The sequence below is a fragment of the Rattus norvegicus genome, chromosome 4, assembly GCF_036323735.1.
Source record: "Rattus norvegicus strain BN/NHsdMcwi chromosome 4, GRCr8, whole genome shotgun sequence".
Taxonomy (NCBI): domain Eukaryota; kingdom Metazoa; phylum Chordata; class Mammalia; order Rodentia; family Muridae; genus Rattus; species Rattus norvegicus.
The window spans coordinates 88,129,820-88,152,082 of record NC_086022.1 but is presented as its reverse complement, the minus strand read 5'-3'; the positions used below and the strand labels follow the sequence as shown (position 1 = coordinate 88,152,082).

Genomic DNA, 22,263 nt, shown 5'->3' with positions numbered 1-22,263 from the left:
ATCTACTGGCTACATCACATGAATCAGTAAATGACTGCACATTTGGATATTTTTCCTTCTGTGCCAAATATAGAACCATATGTAATTCCTGATGTTCTACATAAAAGTTTCTTCACTTTGAGAAACCAGACCTTTGGGGTCAGAATCGATCTTCAAAACCCTGACCTAATGTTTAGCTTGAGTTAACTAATGAGCCGGCACCTAGCACTAGTTTCCAGGTTACTCCCCAACATACCTTTGCCTCCAGGTTATAAGCCTTCCCCTGGCACTTCACTTCCTAAGATCCACTAATCAGAAAGAAAAGCAGAAGTTAATTTTATGGTTTGGTTCCCAACACAAACCAATTATGTTAAAGGGTAAGAAAAATCCATAGTAACCTCCCAATCAGATGTGTGCCATGCTTGAAAAACCCCTCCCTTGATTGCCATTTCCTATTAAACATTACCCCACTGAGAGCTTGGGCTCCACCTTCCAGTCCTAGTATGTTGGAGATAGCTGAGTAGCCTAAGCTAGAGCTTGAAATAAAGAGATCCTAGGGTGATTGCATCAGAATTGGCTCCTTGGTGGTCTTTTGGGGTTCACAAAAGGAGCACACCAACTTATTATCTCCCATGATTGTCTCAGAAAGAGGTTATGATACTGTTGTTTTACTTTTCCAGGTGATGCCTGCATATTGCATTATCCTCTTTAGTCGTCTGACCATAAGTCACACCTCATAATACAATCATGGATCCATGATGAAAGAAGAAACTTCCTGAGGCGTTATTAGATATATACCACTTCTACTTCGTAACTTGATTGGACAGATAACACCAACCCTATATGGCTAGCTAGAATCTCATGGTAATCTGATAGCCCTCTGTCAAATGTTTGTCTTCATCTAAGATTTATTAACAGGCCATGAACTTGTCACCCAAAGGGAGATTATTTTTCTGCAGATGGTGGAAGATTCCCACCACCCAAATCCCAAGTGCTTCCACTGTGATTCACATCCAGGGGTCTACTAAGGCTCCAAAGAGGATTCTTATCTGCTACTGAAACTGCAGGTAAATTGAGTCTGCTCGATCTTTGGCTCAAGGTGAAAGCAGCCTGCACCATAGTACAGACTTGTGGAAGAATATTATGCTATTCAAGCACTATTCAAAGCTAGAGGTTTTCCAAGTGTCTTTGTGTATGGGATGGAGTAAAGTGTACAAGTAAGAAATGTGCTGCTAGTCGGTCGGCTGTGTCAAGATGAAGCTGAATATCTCCTTTTCTGCCACTGGCTGTCAGAAACTCATACAAGTGGATGATGAATGCAACCTTAGTACGTTCTATGAGAAGCACATGGCCACAGAAGCAGCTGCTGATGCTCTTGGTGAAGACTGGAAGGGTTATGTGGTCCGGATCAGTGGTGGAAATGACAAGCAAGGTTTTCCCATGAAGCAAGGCATTTTGACCCATGGCAGAGTGCGCCTGCGGTTGAGTAAGTGGCATTCTTGTTATAGACCAAGGAGAGCTGGAGAGAGGAAGCACAAGTCTGCTTGCAGATGCATTGTGGATTCCAACCTGAGTGTTCTCAACTTCGTTGTTGTAAAAAAAAGGAGAGAAGGATATTCCAGGACTGACAGATACTACTATGCCTTGTTGGTTAGGACCTAAAAGAGCTAGTAGAATCCAAAAGCTTTTTAATCTCTCCAAAGAAGATGATGTCTGCCATCAGGTTGTCAGAAAGCCCTTAAACAAAGAAGGTAAGAAGCCCAGGAACAAAACGCCCAAGATTCGGAGTCTTGTTACTCCCCGTGTCATGCAACACAAACGCCAACATATTGCTCTGAAGAAGCAACGCACTAAGAAAAACAAGGAGGAGGCTCCAGAATATGCTAAAGTTTTGGCCAAGAGAATGAAGGAAGCCAAAGAAAAGCACCAGGAACTGATTGCCAAGAGACGTAGGCTGTCCTCGCTGAGAGGTTCTACTTCTAAATCTGAGTCCAGTTAAAAATAACTCCTTTAAGAGTAACAAATAAATAATGAGACCTTAAAAAAAAGAAATGTGCTGTCCCCAGAATCTATGTAAGCCCACTAAGCATTCTGTTTCTTTCTTGGTCATAGGATGCAGCAGGCATAGAAAATTACATTTCACCATAGAAGGAATATTTCTAGAACCACCTAAAATGGACCCCTAGAAATTTTACCAAGGAAGTATGCCCCTGAATTTTGTTTGGAATTATTTTCTCATCTTCTAATGCACATGTGATTTATCAAAAATTCCCCACAGGAATAGAATATTATTCTTCCAATGATGTTGCAATCCCTTCCAGCTCCTTCAGTCTTTTCTCTAACTCCTCCATTGGGGCCCCTTTTTCTGTCCAAAGGTTTAGCTGCATGCATCCTTATCTGTGTCAGTAGGGCTCTAGCAGAGCTGAGACACACACACCTGGCTCCTGTCAGCAAGCAGTTTTTGGCATCAGCAATAGTGACTGGATTTGGTGACTGCATATGGGATTGAGCCCCAGGTGAGGCAGTCTCTAGATGACTGTTCTTCAGTCGCTGCTCTACTCTTTCTCCCTATATTTCCTCCTGTATTTTGTTCTCCCTTCTAAGAAGAACTCAAGCATCTGCACTTTGGTCATCCTTCTTCTTGAGCTTCATATGATCTATGAAATTATTCATGGGCTAATATCCAGTTATCAGTGAGTGCATGCCATGTATGTTCTTTTGTATCCTCAGTCAGGATAATATTTTCTAAGTCCATCCATTTGCCTAAGAATTTCATGTAGTCATTGGTTTTAATAGCTGAGTAGTTCTACATTGTGGAAATGTACCACATATTCTGTATTCAGTCTTCTGTTGGAGGATATTGGGGTTCTTGTCAGCTCCTGGCGATTAAAAATAAGACTCTTGTGAACATAGTGGAGCATGTGACCTGATTATATGTTGGCGCATCCTTTGGGTGTATGCTCAGGAGTGGTAGAACTGAGTCAAATTTTCTGACAAACCACCAGACTGATTTCCGGGGTGGTTGTACCAGCTTGCAAACCCACCGGCCATGAGGAGGGTTCCAATTTTACTGTGAAGTGGTATCTCAGGGTTGTTTTGATTTGCATTTCCCTGATGACTAAGAATGTTGACCATTTCTTTATGTACTTCGCAGCCGTTTGATATTCTGCAGCTGATATTTTTTGTTTAGCTCTATACCCCATTTTTTAATAGGATCATTTGATTCTCTGGAGTCTAACTTCTTCAGTTCTTTGTATATATTAGATATTGGCTGTCTGTTGGATATAGGATTGGTAAAGACCTTTGCCTAATTTGTTGGTTGCTGTTTGTCCTATTGACAGTGTCCTTTGCCTTATAGAAACTTTGCAATTTTACAAGGTCCTGTTTGTTGATTCTTGATCTTAGAGCATAAGCCACTGGTGTTCTGTTCAGCAAAATTTCCCCTGTGCCTATGTGTTCGAGGTTCTTCTCCACATTCTCTTATATTAATTTCAGTGTATCTGGGTTTAAGTTAAGGTCTTTGATCCACTTTTGTAGAGCCTTGTACAGGGAAATATGAATGGATCAACTTGCATTCTTCTACATGCTGACCTCCAATTAAACGTGTACTGTTTGTTGATAATTCTGTCTTTTTGCCACTGGATGCCTAGATTGGGCAGATCTACCACTACACTACTCTATTCCCTAGTATGGGATACCTTATAACTTGCAGATTCTTCAGGCCATGTGCTTCATCTCCATCTCCCTTTCACCTCTCCCTCCTCAGTCTTCCCCTTATCCCTCCCTCTCAATCCCTGGAATTCTTCAGTTCTACCTTGCCTTCTCCTGCCCAATCATTTTCTCTAGCCTTTATTTTACAAGTTAAAATGGGGAGAAGGTCCAGAAGAAGTCAACTAAGTATTTGTTTCACTCCTACTGCTAGGCAGCTCCTCTTGGGGAATCTTAATTAACATCAAAATACAAACAGCCCCAGGGCAACTCACAGAGTTGCATTTCCTGTATGGAGCAAAAGGCTGGGTCCTGTTTAAATATCCATTCTGTTAGTCTGTCTTCTTATAGGGGAATTGAGCTCATTGATGTTAAGCAATATTAAGGAATAGTGATTGTTATTCCCTGTTATGTTTGTTGTTAGAGGTGTAATTACGTTTGTGTGGCTCTCTGATTTTGGGTTTGTTACAAGATTAATTTCTTGCTTTTTCTAGGGTATAGTTTCCCTCCTTGTGCTGGAGTTTTCCATCTATTATCCTTTGTAGGGTTGGATTGGTTTTATTATGGAATATCTTGACTTCTCCATCTATGCTAATTGAAAGTTTTGCTGGATACAGTAGCCGGAGTTGGTCTTTGTGTTGTCTTAGGTTCTGTGTGACATATGTCCATCTTCTAGCTTTTATAGTCTCTGTTGACAAGTCTGCTGTAATTCTTATAGATCTGCTTTTATATGTTACTTGACTATTTTCCCTTAGTGCTTTTAATATTTTTTCTTTTTCTGTGTATATTTGGTGTTTTGACTATTATGTGACAGGAGGAATTTCTTTTCTGGTCCAAACTATTTGGAGTTCTGTAGGCTTCTTGTATGCTTATGGGCATCTTTTTCTTTATGTTAGGGAAGTTTTCTTCTATAATTTTGTTGAAGATATTTACTGGCCCTTTAAGTTGGGAATCTTTGCTCTCTTCTACATCTATTATTTTTAGGCTTGGTCTTCTCATTGTGTCCTGGATTTCTGTTTGGTTAGAAGCTTTTTGCATTGTCTTTGACTATTGTGTCAATGTTTTCTATGGTATCTTCTACTCCTGAAATTCTTTCTTCAATCTTTTGTGTTGTGTTGGTGATGCTTGTGTTTATGACTTCTGATATTTTTCCTAGGTTTTCTTTCTCCAGGGTTGACTCCCTTTGTGATTTCTTTATGTTTCTATTTCCATTTTTAAATCCTGGATGGTTTTGCTCAATTCCTTCACCTGTTTTGTTGTGTTTTCCTGTAATTCATAAAGGGTGTTTTGTGTTTCCTCTTCAAGGGCTTCTACTTGTTTACTTGTATTATCCTGTATTTTTTTAAGGTAGTTATTTATGTCCTTCTTAAAGTCTTCTATCATTATCACAAGATGTGAGTTTAAGTCAAAATCTTGCTTCTCTGTTGTGTTGGGATATCTAGTATTTGCTGTGGTTGAGAACTGGGTTCTGATGATGCCAAATAGTCTTGGTTTCTGTTGCTTAGGTTCTTACACTTGCCTCTTGCCATCTGCTTATCTCTGATGTTAGTTGGTCTTGTTGTCTCTGACCAGAGCTTGTCTTTGCTGTGGACCTGTGAGCCTCTGATCTTAGGAGTGAGAGCACTTCTGGGAGACCAGCACTCTCAGGGTTGTTTTTGGATCAGAGAACTGTGGGACAACCCCAACTCTGGGCACAGTGGAGACCACAAATGTGCTGTCCTTGGCCACCCTGTGGTTCCCTCACCCTGTGAACTCCTGGCCTATCTCTCCTTAGAGTCGATGGAGAGAAAGTGGGGTTCCACCTGTGGGCTGTGGGTTTAGGAGAGAGAGTGCTCTTGGCAAACCACCTGTCTGTGACAGGTTTTGTGTCTGAGGGTTGTGGGATATCCCTAGATCTGCGCAAAGATGGAGACCAGAAGAGTGCCTTCTCAGGCTGCTCTGTGGCTTACAAGACCTATGCACTCCCACCTGGTCTCTCCTTGGACCGTCATTGGAGAGAAAATGGTGTCCTACTTGTAGGCTGTGGGTGTAGGAGGGAGAGTGCTCCTCACAGACCTGCTCTCTAAAGGCAGATTTTGTGTCAAAGGGCTCTGGAACAACTGCAGCTCTGGGTGCAGATGGAGAATGGAAGGCTCAGTAAAACTCTTGATTCAGGCTTCAATATGTGTGTGCTAAGTACTAAAATTGGGTCCTCTGAAAGTGTGCAATGGATCTTTACAACTAAGCCATTTCTCTTTTACCAGGAAATTTAGATGTAAATATTGAACCCACTTGAATAAAACAAATACACTGAAATTAAAAAGCTTTTTATCACCATTAAACAAAGGGATCTCAGCCATACCCTTATCCTTTGCAGTAAGCCATCTTTTGAGAAATCCATCACATTATTTTGGATGCTATATTGTGTATATAAATAATACAGCTTCCCCTATTCATCAATAACTACCCTTGCTTAGGTACCGTGTCCTGTAATTATTTATCTACAGTTCTCTTCCTCAATGCCCATAGGAGCAACTGGTCCACAGATATCAGAGCATTCATCTGAATTTCAAAAGTGCCAGGAATGTAGTTGCACCCCATTATCTCTTCATACCTACAATACCCACACCATTTGGGTGACTTGTACACTACCAAATTGATTACCTGTGTCTACAACACAGATTTTGTTTAATGACCCTCAAGAATACTTTTAAGATTTTTAGCTCAGTGATGCTGCTGTCTTTCCAATCACCACTAATATCTCATTCCTTGTGGATAAGAATAGAGTATTCCAGCAAAGAAAATAACTTCAGTAGTTATTGCTTCTTGTTAATAAGAGTTGATGCATCAGCACCTACTGAGAGTCTCTCTGGATCTCTGCAATTCTGTAACAAGATCTGCAGTTATCAGATGCCAAAAGGTAAATGCTACATCCAAGACCATAGGTTGATCATTTCACACTCATCTATAGCATAAGCAGATAACCAGAACTGTGGAATCTTCATTCGATAACAAATGGCCCTGATAGCGTCTTTAAACTGTCCTCTGAAAATACAAAAGCCAGGCCTCCATCATCCATACTGTTCTCTTAGAGTCCAAACTCCTATAGTACAGTCAACCAAGTTCTCAACATTCAGTAAACTTGCTAATCCAAAGTTCCAATGCATGTCCACAATCTCTCAAAGGAATACATCAATATCAACTTGATTTGGGCTCACTATTGATGTGACAAACATCATGATCAAAAGCAAGTTGAGTTAGAAAAGATTTATTTGCCTTATACTTCCACATGTTAATATTTTGTCTGAAGAGGACAGGACAAAAATACAAAGAGGGCAGGAAGCTGGAGGCAGGAGTTACTCTAGAAGCCATGGAAGGGTGCAGCTTAGGGTTTGCAATATGTGTCATGTTCATCCTGCTTTCCTTTAGAAGCCAGGACCACAAGCCCAGGATGGCATCATGTATCTCCCCCACCAATCATTCATAGTACCCTACAGACATATTTACAGTTAGATATTTTGGAGATATTTTCACTTTCTTTCTCCTAATTTTTTCATTGATTTATTTTATCAGCTTTACATCCAGATCACAGACCAAGTCCCTTGGAGACATTTTCTTAATTGAGGTTCCTATCTCAGAAATTTAGCTTGTGTCAAGACATAAAATTATCCAAAACATGGATGTACTTTCATTCTTTGAGTAGATATCAAGTAAGTTCATGCTAATTTTGAATATAGGTGCTAATTTTGCATCATGCTTATCTATAGCTTACTCTTTTTCATGGTTACTCCATAGGAAAATTACAAGTCCCCTACTAAGAGTCTCTCTGTATCCCTGCAATTCTCTAACAAGATCTCCAGTTATCCAGACTCCAAAAGGTAAATGTTACATCAAAACCCATATGTTGATCATTTCACACTCATCCATAGCCTTTTCTCCTTCATTCTTTTCATTAATTATGTTATCCCTTCTGTAAACAGGGAGAAATAGAAAGAAAAAGTCAGAAGAAAGTGAAAAAGGTAATGGTGGGAAAGAGAAGGAAGGAACAGGTACAAATTTCTAATACTTCCCAAGTGCTCAAGTTCCTGGAGAAAGGTAAGTACCCTAATTCTCTGTCCCGCACGCGACTTTTCGGCAGCAAGGAGCACGCGGACATTAGAAATCCTTACTGTGACCACTTTATTAATCTTAGAAGAGGAAAAGCCACGCCGCGCCAACATGGTGCGCTTATAAAACCCTTGTGTAGCGCACCCACACCTGATTGGTTGTTACCCATGATCTCATAAGGCACGCCCCGGAGTGGGCAAATACCTGGCACGAAGGCACTCTTGCACATGAGCACAGTTAACTACCTGAAAGGGGGGGCCGGCTGGCGCGGCGAAGGTTGGCGCCATCTTGCAATGGTGGAGTCTATCCTGACCTACCACGTGGGGTGCAGTGGAAGACAGCGCCAACTAGTGGTTGTGAATGTTATTGCGGCCCTCTACATCTCACCCTTATAATTTATATAATTTTATAGCAGAAATGATCACCCTATCGCGTGTAATGAGGAAACATCAGCGATGTGCAAGGGCTGATCAAAGGAACACTGAGTATCTCTCAATCCCAGTGTAATGGATCCACAGATCCATGGGGTGCAGGAGCAGAGAACTCAGATACAGAGAGTATCCCTCTCCTCCCAGTGCAATAGACCCACAGATCCATGGGGTGCAGGAGCAGGGAACTCAGATACAGAGTAAATCCTGAACAAGATAACCAAATTCCAGGGGAGGCCCCTTGTACAATGGCCACAAGTGCTTGAGTGATAACAGCCTTGTCACGTTACTGTTGAGATCTGAGTTTGTAAACCAACCATGGTATGAATACTGATCCACAGCATAGGGCTGCATCAAACAGAGCCACTCCCGATAAGTAGTGGGCACCTCATATGGTCCTCCTCAGCTGTTACCACCAAGGACCGTAGTCAAGCTGCTCTTATAATAAAATTTAGAATTCCCAATTGTTAGTAACTACTCTAGAAAGTTCACCCACTGTACTTGTCTAACAATAGATTGGGGGAGGATAACTCCAGACACTGCAGACACAATGTCTGCAGCAGTAATGGCTGCTACAATAGCAGCGAAAGTGTCAAGGTCTTTTCCAGGACAGTTCAGGATCAGTCATTCTTCTCTGGAACAACCAGCAGACAATGGAACCATTTCTGAGATCTGTATAACCAGGACAGAGGTCTCCAGTCACTGTAGCTTTACACAGGTAGCTTTCTGTGAAGCTACAGTCTGTAAAATGACAACACCAGTTACCAGTTAAGGCAGCAAGAGTCACCAGGGAAATGAAAGGACAGGGGTAACAGCTGGAGTCCAGTCTTCTCCAGGAAGCAGCAGTGTATAGAGTCTGAGCGTAGGCCACAATGGGACGGGAACACACGCAGCGGTAACACTGACTGCAGCAACGGCAAAATCTCTGTGATGACAAAGGATGAAGGGGAATCTTCTATCTTCCTCTCAGGGCAGAGGAATGACTCCAGGGACCCGAACCACGAGAGCTGAATCTTCATGCTCCCAGGATCAGCATGTCTCACCAGACACTCAGGCAGCTGGCACACTCCTGCAGCATCCTGTAGAAAAAACACAAACATTCCCTCTTCCCCATATAAAATATCTGGACAGGAACATGTCAATAAGTGGATCTCTCTATTTCACCTAGGCAGGAGTATGCCTAGTTGTAGGGTGCCATAAACTTTGGCATCCAAATTTTTAAAATTGAAATAAAAGGAACATTATTTAGCATATAGGGATAACTCCCCCTTTTTATTTATTAAGATAAAGATATTATTTATTAAGGTAAGTCCTCGAGGATTAAGTTGAGGACACTGAGCACTTATATTTATAAATTGACTTGTATACCAAATTATTGTCTCCAGCATAATTGTATTGGATATATAAAGAATGAGATTTTTTCACTAATTGTTCTTATGTAAGGCCTATAATCTGTCTGTTAGATAGTTCTCCCTTGTTAAGGAGCCCAGGCAATCTAGTTTGAGTTTTTAAATGTCCTATAAAGGAACAGTATTTAGTGCTCTTAACCACTAAGCCATTTTTTTAGCACCTCACAAACTTTATTTACCTAAACATAAGCATTAATTAGAAATGTCAAATCTTGTAAATATTGTCCAGATTCAGTCTTCCTAGAAATCTCTGAGCTGGCAGGGTGAGGCTGGGAGTTGAAAGTAAACAAATGGAGTCTTCTTCTTTTCGTGAGGGTGTGTTATCAACTCTATTACCATTTTTAAAGAGCTGGGTCTATGGTTTTGTTTAGTTGTCTGAGCCAGAGCACTGAAGGGACAGTGAGTTGTCAGACATTTACACTGAAATCACTCACTGATTTCATGTAGAAAACTTGCCTCTAATAAAGCATTAAGTAATTGAAATCAATTGTAAACCACAAGCCACACATTGGCTATCAGTATATGAATAGAAAGCATGATTTTTTAACATATTAAAAACAGTGGCTAAAGCATGGAATTTAATAATCTGTGTTGAAGCAATAGAAACTCAAGAGAATAAACAAGTAATCTAATCATATATGTAGCTTTTTCATTAGATGAACCACCTATAAATGTACTAAGCCCATTTCCTATGGATTGTACGCACAAATATGTAGGAAGTACAAAAGCATGTAAAGAGTAAAATTATCAATTTTGTCTGAAAAATTTGTATATGTAATAGGCCAAATATCAGTATTTAGTAGTAACCAATTAACTGTTGTTTGGAATAAGATATGTTTTACCAGGTTTCTATTTAAAATACTTCCATGACTCTAGTCCAGAACTCTGTACTAACACAGCTGAAGCTTTATCTCCAATGTGTATAACAAAGACCTAAGTCCTCTGGTAAGGTGAGGTACTTAGCCAATTAACATATCTTTAGAAGCTTAAAATTAGCTTTAAATATTCTTATCTGGAGTAGTGTAACAGCTACTCCCCAAATATTAAAGCTCATTTTGAGAGCAAAGGTTTGTAATAAAAATTTCCATGTACATTGAAAGATTTAAGTTCTAACTTCTTACACTGAAGAAGCAACAAAACTACCTAATATGAGGCTGTTAGCCATTCTTAATGATATCACTTTATGGGCTCTCTAAAACTATAAGCAAGCTCACGAAATGAAAACTCACAATTGTTATGACGAAAACAAATTGTATAAAATCAATCCTCTAAATCTGTCTTGAAATGGCAGTTGGAGTAAGGAAACTGGCTGTAATGCTCTCACAAGTTCTAAAACCTCATCAATCCTTATAAATCCTGTAACAGTCTCTACCTGTTTGATTTTTCCTTAATTAAAAATAAGTTTGAGTTAGCCAATGTAACACTGGCAATCCTAAATCACAATCTTTAATTTCTCTTTGTAACACCAGAACACAGCCACGAGGTCACCTGAATTCTGAGTAAGTGACTAGGCAGCTGTTCTCTGGGCAGTGGAAATTAGCATTAAAATATAGATAACTTCAGGGCAAGCCACAACTTTGGAAAGCAAAACTCAACCTCCAACAAACAATCTATTCTCCAAGGCACCCCAGGTCTATCTATTATGTTACAAAGTTTGACTGTCAATTCTTACATTTGGACACACAATGTTGTGGTCTCCAATACCTCAACAAGGGACAATGTCCTAAATTCTTTTAGAAGCCTGGTTTCTAGGATAAGAGTTCCATAAAAATATTACCTCAATTTAGACCTGTTTCCCTGGGTTGGCTCATGTCACATGTTATCTAGAATGACTCCATCCAGATTACCAGCTTTATGTCAACTTTTTGTTACCAATATTATACCCTTATAACCATATCTAATAACTTGAAAGCCAATAGTCCATAACCAAGGCAAGTAGAGCATATTTATACATTTAAAACCAATGAGAAACAAAATTGAAGTGGCTACACCTATCTTTAATATATAGACCAAACATCATTTTTACCCTTTTACCTATAATTTTAAGAGAAGCACCTTGTCACCTGTTGAGTCAAGTAATAAGTCAGGGATTTTTTTAAGAGAAACAGCTATCAACTCTTGTATGAAGAAGCTGTTGGCGCGTTTAAGATCAGCTCGTGTAGACGCTTAGCCTCTGGTCAGCTTCTCCAGCTAATCTAGACACCTGGCTCTAGGCACAGGGCTTTAAAAACCTGATTGAAACTTTTTTATTCATTTGTTCCTTTTTGAAACGAGTTAAAACCAAGTCAAGGTGTGCATGACCGGCACATAAAGTTTTTACCATTTTTTCTTTTGAACATGAAACATAAAACTTTTAGACAACGAGAAACAAAAACCACAGACATACACTGACAGACATGGGGACATCCTGGTGCACCAGAGACAAACAATAGACAAAGAGGGGAAAAAGCCAGATGGTGTTCACGGCGACTATCCACTCGAGTGGAGCTGATATGGGCGATGGATTGTCTCAATTCCTGGACTAGTCCACCAACGTGTTGAAACCCAATTTCTGTAAGATACTGAGAGATATCTGAGCAGTACGACCGACATTCGCCAATGGTATGGAAGTGAAACACAGTCCTGAATATTTTTACTCACAACCCAATTACATTAACTCTATCAGGCTGTGCACGGGCACTGAGATGTCCTTTTGTTTGATTCTCCTGAATTAATTTTCAGGCGGTCTGCCTCTATCAAATCTGATCAGTATGACTCTGTAAAGCTGTCGCGTCAGCGCCCGGACGCCGCGGCGTCCCCAGAGCCGGCGCGGGAGCTTAATTACACCTTTCATAAGCACTAAGACAAAGTTTTTCTCCCAAAATACTGTGTTCCTTTTACCTCCTCCCTTCTCACCCGGGGCATTCTTTCCCCAATTTTTCTCTCCTGTGGATCTAAGGTCCTCAGGAGGGTCTCTTTTCTTAAGTGCACTTTTTTCCCTTTAAACTCTTTAATTCATTATCTAACCCTGTTTCTGACGCACTGTCTTGCCCTCCCCCCAACGCTCTCCGCTTTGCTGTTACAGCTGGGCAGTTCCCACGCGACCTCTGACGCCGTTTGGCGGTAGCTAGAAACTCAAAGGTCAATAGAAACAACTCGAGGGTTGCCAGAGCAACCATAGCGGCACCTGCCGCGTCCGGCAAAGGACTGAGCTGGAGCAGATCAGGGCTAAGCATTGTCTCTCAGAGTTCTTTTTACCTGCATTCCACAGCTTCTGGATTTCTTCCGTGAAACGGAGGCTTCCTCTTGGCACCGGCGATGATGTAGCTTTCTGTGTCCCGGATTCTCGGCACCAAATGTCCCGCACGCGACTTTTCGCCGGCAAGGAGCACGCGGACATTAGAAATCCTTACTGTGACCACTTTATTAATCTTAGAAGAGGAAAAGCCACGCCGCGCCAACATGGTGCGCTTATAAAACCCTCGTGTAGCGCACCCACACCTGATTGGTTGTTACCCATGATCTCATAAGGCACGCCCGGAGTGGGCAAATACCTGGCACGAAGGCACTCTTGCACATGCGCACAGTTAACTACCTGAAAGGGGGGGCCGGCTGGCGCGGCGAAGGTTGGCGCCATCTTGCAATGGCGGAGACTATCCTGACCTACCATGTGGGGCGCAGTGGAAGACAGCGCCAACTAGTGGTTGCGAATGTTATTGCGGCCCTCTACAATTCTCATATTGTAAAGTTCACAAGTCTAAGACATGCCTCCTGTTGGGTACTGAAATCACCTATTGTTAATGGATTCATGTTACTCTGTGTCTCTTAATCCAGTTGCACTTTATCTTCTATATGAAATCATTTGTCCTTGAGTTGATTTTATATATATATATATATATATATATATATATGATGCTAATAACTTCTTGGACAAGTGTTTTTTTGATCAGAACGAAAGGTCCTTCTTTTTAGTTTTAGTTCAAAGTCTATTTTTGCAGATGTTAAAATAATGGCACGTGCTTTTATCTCCTGTTTCCATTGGAGAGCTTTTTTCCTCCCTTTAATCTAAGGTGGTGCCATTTTAATACTAAGATGTGTTTCAGAAAAATTTATTTTTTATTCATTCAGTTAGTCTCTGATTTTGAATGGAGCATTGAGGTCATTCATGTTTGAATAATTATTTAAATTTGTATTTTAGATATGGCCATTCTGCTGTGGATTTTTGGTGTTGTGTTGTCAGTGATACTTCGTGTTTTCCTACCTGTACCTTTATATTTTCATCTCTCGGCTACTCTCAATTCTACCTTTAGCCCAAAATATTACTTTCCACATTGCCTTATGTTTGGTAACCTGAATAGAAATGCACAACACACACACACACACATACACACACACACACACACACACAGAGAGAGAGAGAGAGAGAGAGAGAGAGAGAGAGAGAGTCTATTTCTCTGTATTGTGATGTTGTAGATATTTGTAATTGGTCTTCAATCACAACATTAGTTTTGCTAAGAATATTATTTTAGATTAGCTGTCATTTATGACTTAAGATTGCATTGCTATAGACTTTTCTGGCTTTGGAAGTTTAACTTGAGAAATCAACTGTTCCTTCTCCATTAATCTGCAATTAGGAAAGTTCACATTATCATTGATGGATTTTCTTTGTCACTTGCAGTTTTTCTCTTAGAGCTTTCAAGCCAGTTTTGTTTTGTGTTCTTAGTGTTTTACCTATTAGATGCATAAAACTTTTGTTAATGTTCTTATCGTTTTTGTATTCTGTGTGCTTCTTATATTTGTATGGATGTGGGTTTGTGACAGTATTCTTCTATGATCTTATTGAAGGTCTGTTGTTTACCACTGACTTGGGATTTTTCTGTATGGCCTGTGCCTATAATTTCAAGATTTGATTTATTTCATGGTGTCCTACATACACAATACTTCTAAACTCTCTACCAAATGAACCATATTTCTAGACCAACAGCCTGATTTCTGCTGAAAATAGAGTTATATCACCTCCCATCTGTTTACTCTGTAAGACAAATGGCTTTCCCCAAGTATGTTTGTTGGAGATAACATTTTCATAATTTTAGCAAAACAGATGTTGATTTTTATTTGAGTCGATGAAACCACTGTCAAGTATGTGTGGAGGATACCATGAATGCTTAGGAAGTAGTTTGCATACCTTGGGAATGTTTTTCTGCTTTCTTTCAATGGGATATTATTGCTGTTACTTTTGTTGTTAACAAGGACTGTATCTATTCATCCACACACAGAATTAATGCCTGGAGAGAATAGGACACACATGGGAAACCCTGAGCTCAACTATGTCTACACGACTGTTCTCCTGGAATTAGAGAAGTTTACTTTTTCCATTTGATGGTGCCCATTTCTAACAGCCTTGAAGTCAAAACTGCCTTCTCCAGATGGCATAAGTGTGGGTGTAGAGGGAGATGAGTTAATGATATTTCTTCCATATAACTACTTCTTCAGGTCTCAGTCTCCATAAATGCTTTCAAAGACCCAAGTGGGTGAGTGTTTCTTTTTCTCTACATTATAGTGAGAGCTGTACGTAGGTGTCAGAATAAAGTAGAATTCTTTAATAAATAGAGAAGTCTCTGTTTAAAATTTTACTTTTGAGTTATACTTTAACATAAGCAAATAAAAGAGATGCTTGCAGACATAAAAATATCAGTGCAATGATTAATAAGAACATGGATTTCACTTAATTTGATTTTTTATTATATATGTGACAATAGAAGTGGTTATTGGGAAGAGGAAGAGGTCCAGTAGATTTGTGAATAGAGACAGGAACGCCTCATACGGTGAAGATAATCAATAGGTATTTTATATTAAGTGAAAATATCATCAAACCCATCACCTTTTACAATAACTGTACACTGATAAATATTTTAAATGTAACTCCAGTCTCAACCTTTAGCAAGTATATAAGACAGAGGATTTTCTTGAGAGTGTGCTCCGATGATTCTAAGATTATGGTTATGTATAATTATGAAATTATTTAAATAACCTGGAATAAATAATGCCAGGAACTGCCATTAATTCTCTGGCCACACAGTATCAGAAACATAAAAAAAAGGTGTCAGAAACACGTTTATGTTTTTTAGCCTTTACAGAATTTTCATTTTTCAAGTATTACAGACTTTTCAGTTTGTTTTCAGTATTTTATCTTAAAAGTCTACGCTGGGACAATAGGCAGGATCTGATCCTGTCACCAAGAAAACAGAGGACTAATTATTCATTTCCCTTAAGTTCATCTTACTTCATGAACAGTGTTTAATGTACCTCTCTGTCTCTCAGCCAGCTCAAGTGATGTAAACATATTCATGATAGCAACTCCAGAACAGACTATATTGGTCTATTCTAACATCTGATAGTCCAATAATCTCTTTTTCTCTTTCTTTCTCTCTTGCACACACACACACACACACACACACACACACACACACACACACACCAAATTACGAGTGAACATTCTCATATCTTCCTCAAACTTACCCAACAAGTATTATTGCTAATATTAGTTGAAGGTAGTAAAATTCATTTAGTTATATGAAACATAAGCTAGATATATCAAACAAATATTAATTTAATATATATCAGTAGTTTTCTAGTTTGTTAAGTTTGCATATACCTAGGAATTCTTAGGAAAGTTTTAAACTATGGCTTAGTATTGCATAAAGCCTTCTTAACAACATATAAGTTTCAAATTTTTATGTAGATTTGTTTAATCTATTTCAATGAATTCTAATAAAATAACAAACTTACACCATGCACTGTGACAATGCTCTGACAGGATTGCTTCCCCACAGTCTCTGCAGAGATACCTCTGCTGCTTCATCTCAGGGGAACTGGCTCATAACTGTGAGATTATAACATCCTACTCAGTAGCTCTGTGCTTCCATTTAAACCTGTGCCAAGTTCAATTTCCAACAAACAATTTAAGAGTATCAGGTAATAATTACTATTTTATTAAAAAGTAACAAGTATTATTGCTGGCTATCTCTTTTGTAAGGCGTTCATGAACTAATTTGAATGGCCAAGCTTTTCCTCTAGCTGAGATTCCTAAAACCATCATGTTGTTGACAATGAACTGTACATCAGCCAACAAATTCATTTGTCAACTGAAAATCACATACTCATTTATGTTCTTTCTGAGCAGTAATGGAGCTCATTATGCTACATGTGGTAAAGCTTAAAATGAAAATAATACTTTTGATGTACTATAATTATCTGTTCCCTATATTATTGAATCTTCAAAAACAATAAAAAGATGGCTATATGTACATAAAACAAGATTGTTCTAAAATATTGGAATAAGGAAGAGGTTAAGTGACTCTTCACAGAGAATGTAGAGCTGTGTGTGAAGACGGTTCTCTCTCTCTGCCTCTGCCTTCGTCTATATCTCTTTCTCTGTCTCTCTTTATCTTAGTGTCTCTGTCTCTCTCTATCTTAGTCTCTCTGTGTCCCTGTGTGTGTGTGTGTGTGTGTGTGTGTGTGTGTGTGTGTGTGTGTATGTGTCTTTCTTTTTCTGTGGTACTCCTCTTCAGACAGCTGGCTGCAAACTGTTTAGCGTTTTGGTCTGGGTCACTTAATAACTGATGGTTTCTCCACTATTATTAATGTTTATTGATATATTCAGGGTTTTTACTACTTATAACTAAATATTGCAGCTTAAACTAATGCAAAAGCCACGAGTGTTACCAATTTCTTTTCAAATAAAACATGATTTTTCTTAATGCATATATCTGTGTTTTAACCCATGTCAGCCTTGTTCTTTTTTTCCACCAAATCTCACCTCCATGGAGTCTCAAATAAAGATGCCAATTTATGAGGTAGAAGGGGCTAATTTTACATTTTACATTAATATCTTTTATCTTATTATCATCTATTATATTACTTACAATACTTGTCTTATGTTAATGAACTGTTACCATATAATTAGTATTGAAGTTTATATGTATATGGTTTGTCAATTTGTAGTTTTAAAATTAGAATTAGGGAACAGTTCCTACATTTTGGAGACCAAGGCTTGAACTAACTATGATCCTGGAGCTGTTTCCATTAATAATCTTTATATGTATGTGTGTGTATAAGTATATTTCGCCTATATATATTACCTGTGTACCACTTGTGTGCCTTGTCAGAGAAGGCAATGTATCTGCTTGAACTATAGTCCTAGATGGTACATGAATGACCATATTGTTGCCGATAATCAAACCCATGACTTTGCAAAAGCAAAAAGTTCTCTTGACCACTGAGCTACATCTTTATCCTGTATACTTGAGCTTTTAAAAACAGAACATCATGGTACAGCTACTGTAAATGTATGTTGGTAAGAGGATCAGATGTTGGACTCTGGCAATTCAGATGAATTCATTCCTTTGCAAGTTTAAGATTTTTAGGAGCAAAAGTTATGTAAATATAAAATGTGTGATTTATGCTTTCTAATTCATGGATATGTTATAGGATGGTCTTGGACACTATCTTCTGCATTATTTTTATACATCTATGCATGCATGTATTTATATATATGGACTATACTGGAGAAGTGGAAAATATAATTAGGCATACCTTTTCTCACAGAAATCTGGGTCACTGTAATTGTTTTTACTTTGTTTATCACAGGCTAACTTTAAAGAACTAAATCAAATTAATTCCATGATAAATTGATCCTGGTAACCAGGTAAAATAAAAAACATGGGCACTAAAGGTAAGACTATTGAGTGAAACTAAGAGACATGTGTGGGTGTTGATGACATATGATAACACTGGGGAGTTTGTTTTCAATTGAAAGGGAAGGGATCTCTTTTAAACTATAAATTCCTGAACAGCATCACAATCTGGTCATCTTCAGCATGTTCAAATTTGTCATAATATTTGAAAAATAGTGATTCTTTTAATGTCACATTCCCTTTTGTTAAAGTCTCCAAATGCTATATCTTCAGGTGTGATTTTGTAGTAACTACAGAAACCAAAAAAGGAAAATGGCATCATTGCTAGAATAGGGCTGCAGGTGGGAGCAAGGGAAAGAGGAATTTCAAGGCACAAGTATCTTAACAGGAAAATAGGAAAGGGGGCTTCTTAGAGAGTGGAGGGAGATAAATACAGAAGAAAGAAGTAGTTAGGTAAAATATCAACAGGAATGGCTGAAAAGAAAAAACTTCTGATTTTATTTCAAAGGGAAAATAAAAATGGTATTTGCCACCATAGTTGGGAGTTAGATTTTTAAACCTGAAGATCAGTCTCATAATTGAAGATACAATAGGAACTAAACTGGTTTTCAACTATGAATACTTATAATAATTAATGGTTACATGATGTGGAAAGTACACTAATTGTCTCAAACAGTAACTAGTCTTAAATTCAGTTTATGGATTTCTTTGAGAAAGGAACATAAAAATAGGTAACTTGAGGAAGATATTTTGATAATCAAAATAGTGGGATTATCATGAATTAGCACAGTTCTATCATTAGAATTAGGAATTAAAACATAGATATTTGCATAAAACAGAGTACAGTAAGAGTATGGACTCTCCTCAGGTTTTTTTTTTTTTTGATATCTTCTGTGACTATTTCCCATATCAACATAAGTTTTATTCAGTTATACAAACGTGATTATCTGTATTCATCACTACTGTTTTAGATGTTAAGTATAAAATGAAACAATTTAAATAGATAGAATTGGATTTCTTAGGCATAAGACTTGGCACTACAAGCTCACAAATTAAAAATTCTGTATAAATATGTTTGAATGCATTTATTCTTCATAATATTTTATGTAAACAGGCAAAAACATGAAAGGCATATAGAAATGTAAAATGTGGAACATAAAAAGTTAAAGAGACAAGCCAATCATCAACTAGTATGAAATATAAAATGAGGATATAATTTTATTATCCAGTGTTTCACAAGCTTGATGTATACTCTATTTTTTCAGATATTTGAAAAAAACTTCCACAATGTTCTTAAGATGAATACAATTTTCACTTATGTCCTCATTCAAGAATATCCTTTATTTCCAGGCTGGACTTGGAATCTTAGCAAATTCATCTCTTCTTTGCATCTACATTTTTCTAATCCTAGGTCACAGACCTAAGCCCACAGACTTGGTCTCCTGCCAACTGACCTTCATTCACATAATGATGTTCCTCACTGGAGGGGACATTTTCCTTACAGATATATTTGAGTCATTGAACATTGATAATGACTTCAAATGTAAGGCAACCTTTTACATAAGCAGGGTGATGAGAGGGCTCTCTATCTGTACTATCTGCCTCCTGAGTGTGTTCCAGGCTGTCACTATCAGTCCCAGTACGTCGTTGTTGGCAAAGTTTAAACAAAAACTAAAAAAATATATGATCCATGTTTTCTTCTGTATTTGGTCTTTCAGTTTGTCCTATAGTGGTAGCTGGATCTATTATGTTCGTGGCTTTACTAATGTGAGTGAAATTGACCAGATGCAGGTTACTAAATCCTGCACACTCCTCCGCATGAGCTCCATCATCAGAATATTTATTTTTACAGTGACAACCTCTAGAGATGTGCTTCTTGTAGGAGTCATGCTGTCCACAAGTGCATACATGGTGATTATCTTGTACAGACATCAGAGGCAATGCAAGCATCTTCATAGCATCAGAACCCTAAGAGCATCCCCTGAGAAAAGAGCCACCCGGACCATCTTGCTGCTGGTAATTTTCTTTGTGGTTATGTACTGGGTGGACTTCATCATCTCAACTACATCAGTCCTGCTGTGGATGTATGACCCATTCGTTCTCAGTGTTCAGAAGTTTGTGGTGTATGCCTATCCAACAATTAGTCCTTTAGTACAAATCAGTTCTGATAACAGAATAACCATTATGCTGAAACTCATGCACTCAAAGCACCATAAGAGGTTTGTTAAAAAATAATTTCTTCTTTTCTTTAAAAACTTACTAATTTATTATTTATTTATACATGTGAGTGTTGTATCAGCATGTATGTATGTGTGCACTCCTGGGACCCACAGAGGTGAGAAGATATCATGACATCCCCTGGAACTGAACTTACACATGGCCATAAGGAATCATTCTGCACCAATTATTTTTTTTCTAAAATACATTTTCTTTTCAAATATAATGGCCCTAGCCCATATGTAGCAGATGTACAGCTCAGTCTCCATGTGGATTCCCTCAACAAGTGGTGCCTCTTCCTAAACCTGCTACCTGTTATGGAATCCATTCCCCAACACAGCTGCCTTGTCTGGCCTCAGTTGGAGAGGATGCACTTAATGCTGAAGAGACATTATATGTCTAGGTGGGATGATACAGTGGGGTGGAGCACTATCTCACAGGAGAAGGCGATGAGGAATGGGGAGTGGAACTTTGTGAGTGGAACACTATTTGAGATTTAAATGAATGAATGGATGAATGAATGAGTGAATACATGAATGAATGAATAAATAAATAAATACATAGATTTTTGTAAAAATTAAATATTGATGGTTTGGGTAGCAAAGCAGGATTCTTCATATGATTTAATTAAAATTTATGGTATTACACATATACATTCTTTTGACATTTCTGTTGCTAAATTCTATAGAATTTTCAAGTTAATGGCTCACAATAAGTTGATATTTCTACATGAATTCTTTCTCCTGTTTACTTTGTAAAATGAATATTCCCTTGCTGCCACTTTTACACAAAAGAAGATCCTTGTTGTTCGTGACTTTTTAAGCTTTCTCTGAAAAAGATTTTAATCTACCCTCTCTTATCAAAAATAGTTTAAATATTATATTGTAACTTTACTTCTATTCCATAGTTATAACTTCTCTGGATCCATAAAAATAATGTGAATTTAAAGTCCCTTGTTTATTCCCAGTTATTTAATGACTTTTATATGAAAATATCATGTGCCTGTTTATTTGCACTTCAATTCCTTGACACTCGTTAAACAATTGGTATATAAAAACTGTTTAGATTCACATACATGTTGTAAATGTGTTCATTCTGCATTTGTATGTATGCATGTATGTATGTTTGTGCACAGATGAACTATGTGTGCATATATGCACGTGGAAGCCAGGAGACCAATGTTGACTGTCACCTGCTGTTTCTATTTGTTGTGCTGTTCCCGTTGACCTGATGTCTTCATAAAGCATTTTTTTCTCTGAGACCTGTATCAAGATGGTAGTCCATGTGCTTCTCCTGTCTCTGTCTTTCCAGCTCAGGGATTAGAAGTGTTCGCCACCATATCCAACTGTTTAAAAATGATGCTTTTCTTTTACTGAGAAAAAAACTTCATATGATACAGTCTGATAAAGTTTTACACTTCCCTCTACTTTCCATTTCCTCCTCACCTCCTACCCTTTACAAATTGACACCATTTCTTTCTCTCTTTAGAAAGAAGCAGGCCTCTAAGTCAAAACAACAAAATAAACAGCAATATAAATGAAAATAAGGGAATCAAAATAGGACAAAACACACAGAAAAAGAGTACCAAAGCAAATGCACCCCAGAAAGAGAAACACAAGTTCTCACACAGGTATCTCATATAAACCTGAAGTCCATATATATATATAATCAGTAGGACTTCACAGGATTTGGGTGCAGGGAGCTGTTTGACCGGGTCCCTTCAGATCCTGGTGCAGTCTGGACCGCAGAGATGCACCCCAT

General features: G+C 38.3%; 1 protein-coding gene and 1 pseudogene across 1 annotated transcript; both read left to right on the top strand.

Annotated features, from left to right (window-relative positions):
* The first annotated feature begins 1,233 nt into the window (after positions 1-1,233).
* LOC103694894 (40S ribosomal protein S6 pseudogene) lies at positions 1,234-2,031 on the top strand (annotated as a pseudogene).
* A 17,571-nt stretch (positions 2,032-19,602) lies between these two features.
* Vom1r77 (vomeronasal 1 receptor 77) lies at positions 19,603-20,520 on the top strand. Its single transcript, XM_039109061.1, has one exon. It carries the CDS (start codon positions 19,603-19,605, stop codon positions 20,518-20,520), a length of 918 nt encoding a protein of 305 aa, XP_038964989.1.
* The last annotated feature ends 1,743 nt before the right edge of the window (positions 20,521-22,263 follow it).

Coding starts and splice junctions, on each gene's coding strand:
- Vom1r77 (XM_039109061.1), top strand. CDS start 19,603: ATGTCCTCATTCAAGAATATCCTTTATTTCCAGGCTGGACTTGGAATC.